The 7,676-nt window shown below is 44.6% G+C and overlaps 1 protein-coding gene across 1 annotated transcript; it reads left to right on the forward strand.

Annotated features, from left to right (window-relative positions):
* Window positions 1-659: 659 nt before the first annotated feature.
* Window positions 660-3,626, forward strand: LOC145099191 (uncharacterized). The gene is made up of 2 exons (XM_079036784.1): window positions 660-2,622; window positions 3,430-3,626. Exons 1-2 carry the CDS (start codon window positions 660-662, stop codon window positions 3,624-3,626), a joined length of 2,160 nt encoding a protein of 719 aa, XP_078892910.1.
* The last annotated feature ends 4,050 nt before the right edge of the window (window positions 3,627-7,676 follow it).

The following is a 7,676-nucleotide window of genomic DNA, read 5'->3' on the forward strand; positions in this document are numbered from 1 at the left end:
AGAATGAAGACCCTCATAAGCAATTGAAGATGTTCCACATTATTTGCACTAGCATGAAGCCACAAGGGTCAACCGATGACCAAATCAAGCTAAGGGCATTCCCCTTTTCATTGGCTGATAGAGCAAAAGATTGGTTATTCTATCTTCCATCGGGGTCGATCAACTCATGGACCGACATGGCAAGAGCTTTCCTTGATAAATTCTATCCCGCCTCAAGAGTCTCAAGTCTTAGAAATGAGATTTGTGGAATCCGCCAAGGTCAAAATGAGACTTTCCATGATTATTGGGAGAGGTTCAACAACTTGTGCTATAGTTGCCCACAACACCAAATTCCGGAACAACTCCTCATTCAACACTTCTATGAGGGATTTTTGCCAATGGAGAGAAGACTAGTTGATGCCTCAAGTGGTGGAGATGTCTTTAGTAAAACCCCACAACAAACAAGACAACTTTTCAACACCATAGCCGCAAATTCACAACATTTTGGCCCTCACCAAGACATGAAGAGAGACACCCAACACAAAGTCAATGAAGTGGGAACATCAAATCTTGAGTCTCAAATAAAAGATCTAACCTCCGTTGTCCAAAAGCTAGCCATGGGAAAAACTCCACAAGTGATGGTTTGTGGAATATGTGCAACAATGGGACATCCTACGGATATGTGTCCCATCCTTCAAGAAGATGCAGAACATGTGAATGCCACGGGAGAGTTCCAAAACTACCACAACAAACCATCCGGTTACCAAAATGCATATAATTCGAGTTGGAAGCCAAATCCCAACATGAGCTACAACTCAAGATCATTGCCTCAAAATGCATTGGTTAGACCGTCCTATCCACCACCACAACCTCAATACCAACATCAACAACCACACTATCAAACCAAACCACACCCTCCACATCATCATCAACAACCTCCTCAATCTCAACCAAGTAGCTCTGGAATGTCTCTTGAAGACATTGTTAAATCTCTAGCCACTAGTACCCAACAATTCCAAAAAGAGACAAGGACTAGTATCTCCAACCTTGAAGCACAAATGGGAGATATAGTTACATCTATAAGCAAGTTGGAATCCCGTGGTAAACTCCTTTCTCAAACCGAAAAGAACCCAAATGTCAATGTGGTGACCTTGAGAAGTGGCAAACAAGCCGGAGAAAGTACTTCAAAGAAGAAGCCAAGGGAAGAAGAGGAAGAAATAGAGATCATTCCCATTGAAGAACCTATAGTCAAGAACGATGCACAAGTCGGAGCCACAAAGAAGACTACCTCTTTAGTAACACCGATAGCCACTCAACCACCGTTCCCCTCCCGACTTGCAACTTCAAAGAAGAATATGGAGGAGAAAGAGATTTTGGACACCTTCCGAAAGGTGGAAGTAAACATCCCTCTACTTGATGCAATCAAGCAAATTCCGAGATATGCAAAGTTCTTGAAAGAACTTTACACGAACAAGAGGAAGTTGAAGGGAAATGAGAAAATTTTGATGAATGAAAATGCATCCGCGGTTTTACAAAGGAAACTTCCACCCAAGTGCAAAGATTCTGGGATGTTCACGGTTCCTTGCAAGATTGGAGATGTCACTTTTAGTAGTGCTATGCTTGATCTTGGTGCCTCTATCAATGTCATGCCCTATTCGGTGTATGAATCATTGAATGTCGGACCCCTAAGTGAAACCGGTGTCATAATCTCTCTTGCGGATAAATCAAGTGTCTTTCCTAGAGGTGTTTTGGAAGATGTCCTAGTGCAAGTGAACAAATTGGTCTTCCCGGCGGATTTCTATGTGATTGATCTAGATGAGAAAGTGTCCTCCAAATCGGCTCTAATCTTGCTTGGGAGACCATTCTTGAAGACGGCTAGGACGAAGATCGATGTGTATGCGGGAAGTTTGACAATGGAGTTTGATGGCGAAACAATAAGTTTTAATATTTATGATGCCATGAGATATCCTAGTGATGTTTCATCTTTGTACTTTGTTGATGTTGTCGAGCCAATCACTCAAGAATTGTTCGAGTTATCTAACGGTGATATATTGGAGATGATCATAAGCAAAGGATTCGATTGTGGGAAGCTAGCCGAGCAATTAAAACTTTATTCTTTGGATCTGGAAGTTGAGAAGTTGGTAAATAAAATGGAGATGAAGAAATCCACAAGATTAGATGTCAAGCAAGTTGAATTGCCCCCAACTCATACAAAATTGCCCCCATCCCTTGTTCAACCACCCGAATTGGAATTGAAGGTCTTACCTCAACACTTGAAGTATGCCTATTTGGGAAAGAATGAAACCCTTCCGGTTATCATTTCAAGTCACTTAACCGAATTTGAAGAAGAACAACTCATCAAGGTGTTGAAGGAGCATAAAGAAGCCATGGGATGGACGATTGCGGATACCAAGGGATTGAGCCCCTCCACTTGTATGCACAAGATCTTAATGGAGGATGAATGCAAGCCGAGACGGGACGCACAAAGAAGGTTGAATCCGCCAATGATGGAAGTGGTCAAGAAAGAGATTTTGAAGCTCCTAGATGCGGGGATGATCTATCCAATCTCGGATAGCAAGTGGGTGAGCCCGGTGCAAGTCGTTCCAAAGAAGACGGGAATCACGGTGGTCGAAAACAACAAAGGTATGATGGTCCCTACCCGTGTGCAAAATGGGTGGAGAGTATGTATTGACTACCGCAAACTCAATGCAATCACACGAAAAGATCATTTCCCATTGCCTTTCATCGACCAAATGTTAGAAAGGTTGGCCGGGAAATCTCATTATTGTTGTCTAGACGGGTACTCCGGTTTTCACCAAATCCCGGTGGCACCGGAGGACCAAGAAAAGACAACTTTTACATGTCCATTTGGCACTTTCGCATACCGTAGAATGCCATTCAGATTGTGTAATGCCCCGGCCACTTTCCAACGTTGTATGGTTAGTATCTTTTCGGAATACGTTGAAAACATAATTGAGGTTTTTATGGACGATTTCACGGTATATGGCAACTCCTTTCAAGAGTGTTTGACCAATCTCATAAAAATTTTAAAAAGATGCATTGAGACAAATTTGGTTCTAAATTTTGAAAAATGCCATTTCATGGTGAGTCAAGGTCTCATTTTGGGTCACATTGTGTCTAAAAAAGAAATTGAGGTAGATAAGACCAAAATTGATGTTATTCAAAGCTTACCTTACCCGACTTGTGTTCGGGAAGTTCGTTCTTTTTTGGGCCATGCAGGTTTCTATCGAAGGTTCATCAAGTATTTTTCAAAGATAACAAGACCAATGTGCCAACTCTTGCAAAAGGAGGTTGATTTCGAGTTCAACGAGGCGTGCAAAGAAGCTTTTGACAAGCTCAAAGAGTTGCTTACATCCGCCCCCATCATGCAAGCACCAAATTGGGATCTCCCCTTTGAGATCATGTGTGATGCAAGCAACTATGCGATAGGTGCCGTTTTAGGTCAAAAGAACGGGAGGGCCTCCCACATGATCTATTATGCATCAAGGACACTAGACAATGCTCAAAGCAACTACTCAACCACGGACAAGGAGCTATTGGCCATAGTGTTTGCTTTGGAGAAGTTTCGGCAATATCTACTTGGCACCAAAGTCATAGTGTATTCGGATCATGCGACTCTCAAGTAATTGATGACAAAGAAAGATGCAAAGCTGAGACTCATCCGGTGGATCCTACTGTTACAATAATTTGACTTGGAAATCCGGGACAAGCGCGGATGCGAGAACCTCGTGGCCGATCATCTAATCCGGATCACTTCAAATGAAACTCCTCTCCCGTTGCGGGACGAGTTTCCGGATGAGCATCTCTTTTCCCTTACTCAATCTATTCCTTGGTATGCCGATATCATTAACTTTTTGGTCACAAAAAGGTATCCTGACACATTCACACGTGCTCAAAAAGACAAGTTGAAAAGTGATGCAAAATAGTATGTGTGGGATGAGCCTTATTTGTGGAAACATTGTCCCGATCAAATCATTAGGCGATGTGTATCCCAACAATAGCACCAATCCATTTTGCAATTTTGTCATGAATTTGCTTGTGGGGGACACTTCGGACCTAGCCGAACCTTGAGAAAGGTTCTTGAATGTGGATTATTTTGGCCAACCATGTCACGCGACTGCTACTTGTTTTGCAAAAGTTGTGAACGGTGTCAAATGACGGGAAACATTTCGCAAAAGAACCAAATGCCCCAAAATCCAATCCTTGTTTGTGAAATTTTTGACGTATGGGGGATTGATTTCATGGGCCCATTTCCTGTTTCGTTTGGCAACGTTTACATCTTGCTCACGGTTGACTATGTTTCTAAGTGGGTTGAGGCCAAAGCCACAAGATCGGATGATGCCAAAACAATTATCGAGTTTTTAAAATCTAATGTGTTTGTGAGATTTCGTGTGCCTAGGGCTTTGATTAGTGATAGAGGGACACACTTTTGCAACAAAATGATGGAAGCTTTATTGAAAAAGTACAACGTGACCCATCGTGTCTCTACCGCCTATCACCCTCAAACAAATGGTCAAGCGGAGGTTTCGAATCGTGAAGTGAAGTCTATTCTAGAGAAAACAGTGAATCCGACAAGGAAGGATTGGAGTTTGAGACTAGGCGATGCCTTATGGGCCTATCGGACTGCGTACAAGACCCGATAGGAATGTCCCCGTTTAGGTTGGTCTTTGGAAAGCCATGTCATCTTCCCGTCGAGTTAGAGCACCGTGCATTTTGGGCGGTCAAGCAATGCAATTTCAACATTGACGAAGCGGGAAGGCATAGGAAACTTCAACTCCAAGAACTAGAAGTATTGAGAAACGACTCCTATGAACACGCAAGGATTTACAAGAAGAAAACGAAGCTCTTCCACGACAAGTCCATCACCCAGAAGCATTTTGAACCGGGGCATAGGGTCTTACTATACCATTCACGATTGAAGTTATTTCCAGGCAAGCTAAGGTCAAGATGGATTGGACCTTTTGTTGTGATTAAGACCTTTGACCATGGGGCGGTGGAAATTCAAAGCGAAAAGACGGGACAAATTTTCAAAGTCAATGGGCACCGGTTGAAGCCATTCTATGAAGGTTTCAGTGCTAATGCCCTTGAAATCATCCATTTGGATGTCCCGATGTGTTGAAGAAAGCTAGGAGGACGTCTCGCCAAAGACGTTAAAGAAGGGCATTTTTGGAAAGCAATGTGCTTTCACCATTTTTTCAAATTCTAATAAATCATTTTACTCCAATTTTTGAAAGGTTTCACCAATCGATCCCCATTTTACTCCAAATTTTGTCAAAATTTTGATATCGGGCCTTACGGGGATCGTTTTGGCTTGAAAAATCAGTTTTTTTTGGAAAAATCCCATTTTTGATGTACAGCATAGCCCGCGGGCAGCCCGCGGCCCGAGCCCAACCCGCGTTAAAGGTCAGAAGGTTTTCTAGAAAGTAGACGCAGCCAACCCGCGGCCCGAGCCCAGCCCGTGTGGACCAAAAGCTCAAATTCAATTCAGTACCCGTGGCCAGCCCGCGGCCCGCGCCTGACCCACGTGGATTTTCGAAGCACTTGGCAATTTTTTTGAGCAAACCAGCTCATGCGGCCAACCCGCGGCCCACGGCCAACCCGCGCAGAAGTCGTTTTTTTTTTCTTTTGGTTCTGTTGTATTGGAGGATGCTAGACGCGGCCAGCACGCGGCCCGCGCCCAGCCCGCGTGTTGGTCGTTTTGACTGATGTTTTGAGCTGTTGACTTCCTTGACTTTCGTTGACCAAGAGGTTTAATGAGTTGACCAACATTGACCCGGATTTGACCTTCCTTGACCAAAGATTAAACACCTCCAGCACCCTTCTTCTTCATTCTAACCTAACACATTCCTCCATTCTCTCTCTAGAAGCTCAAGAACACTAAACCCACTTCTCACTAAAATCCATTTTCCCGGAGTTCTACCGGTCGGAATCTCGCGAAACCACCACCATTCTTCTCCATTTTTCATCCTCTACAAACCCCACCCAAATTCCGGTCCGATCTGTGGCCAGAATTCCGGGCGCCACCACCACCCACCACCACCTTCTTTCGCGTTTCCGGCCAACTCCGGCTACCATTGGAGAATCCGAGCACGGGGTTTTGTTTCTCTCATCAAGAGCTTTATAGTCATACCAATCTTCCCACAAAAACTCACGAAAAATTTCCGTCTAATTCCGGGTGCCGCCACTCCATTCGCCGGAATGTCATCTTGAAGCTAGTTTGTGGGGTTGTTTTAGCGATTAAAGCGTCAAATACGGAGCAAAATTGCAAGCTTGGGGTATGTCTTGACGAAATCTTTTTGGTGGCACTAGTTCATCCCGAGTCTAAGAAATTGGGTAATCTCATTCCTATAACTTGATTGTTTACATCCCAATTGCCCATTTGTTGTTGGTATTGTGTGCCTTTATTGTGGCTGAAAATTATTATTGGTAAAATTTTGTCCCGAATAAATGTCTAAGCGTGCAAAAACGGGGATGGGAGCAACTTCCTCTAAGGGAGGGTCGAGGGGAAAATCCAAGGATCCCCCGTTTCGTTTGTTAAATCGCGAGGATCGTAAAAGTTATGATTTTCTCGTTTCAATTAAGCGTCAAGTCAAGTCAACAAAATTCCTCCATAGGGAATCTTTTGCTAGTCTTAGGGTGCTCGATGGAGTCCAAGCGTTATTTAACAACATCGGGTGGGGTCAATTCCTCTATAACCGTGCCGCCACCTATGTTGAACCCACTTTGGAATTTCTTGCCACATTCAATTCCGAGGAGGAAGCCCAAACTGTCACCTTTCAAATGCTTGGTGAGAAACGATCCCTACCGCATCGGGTCGTGAACGCCCTGATGGGCACTCCAGTGGACAACCTATATTACCAATATGACCCATGGCCCGGAAACTTCAATGAGCATCACTTTTGGCAACAAATTACCAATGAGCCACAATACTCATCGTCTTCGTCAAAGGCCTCCTCCATAATCCACCCATGTTTGCGCCTAGCGCATCGAGTTCTCACATGCACCATTTTCGCCCGCTCCGAAGTGGGACAAATTTCAAAGGCGGAATTCTTTTTTCTCTGGTGCATGACTCGTGAGAACGGTCTGCGGCCTGATTTTGCCTCCTTTTTCTTCAGCAAGTGTTACAACCTCACAACTATGGACAAAGGAGACATTTTCATTGGGGGAATAATAACCAATAACCCTCATTGCATCCCGGCCACCGCTTCAACTTCATCTCTCTACTCTTCCATTCAAGAAGGCTTCCGGACCCTCTAGCCTTGACGGCAACGCACTTCGCTGAATGCAACTCATGCGGGATTCGGTCGTTGGTCCCATGTGGATCCTTGACAACCAACCATACCTCATTCTCCCCCATGAGTATATAGGGAGTTTTGAGCCAACCGATCCCGAGCAATGGATCATTCCATCAGACTACCCTCCACCTGTAGATGATGAGGATGACCAGTTTCAGCCTGCACAGCAATTCGTCGAGCCTCAGTTCCAGCCGCAGCAGCAGGGGGGACACGAAGTCCCACCATATTTCCCCCTACGTTCTTTGATCAAGTTGCCACAATGTTCTCCACGGTGCAGCGCATCGATACCCAAACGCAAGAGAATACGAGAGCCATCCAAGATGTGGCGAGTCGCGTTGGTCGATTGGAGCAGTCCTTCCCTCCCATTTCCCGCCAGGTCCA

The sequence above is a fragment of the Lactuca serriola genome, chromosome 4, assembly GCF_051521515.1.
Source record: "Lactuca serriola cultivar US96UC23 chromosome 4, Lser_US96UC23_V15, whole genome shotgun sequence".
In the NCBI taxonomy this organism is placed as follows: domain Eukaryota; kingdom Viridiplantae; phylum Streptophyta; class Magnoliopsida; order Asterales; family Asteraceae; genus Lactuca; species Lactuca serriola.

Excerpts from the sequence above, each read along its gene's own strand:
- LOC145099191 (XM_079036784.1), top strand. The coding sequence starts at position 660 with ATGTGTCCCATCCTTCAAGAAGATGCAGAACATGTGAATGCCACGGGA. Across the intron at positions 2,623-3,429 it reads GGTGGTCGAAAACAACAAAG|GTGCCGTTTTAGGTCAAAAG; the intron begins GTATGATGGTCC and ends ACTATGCGATAG.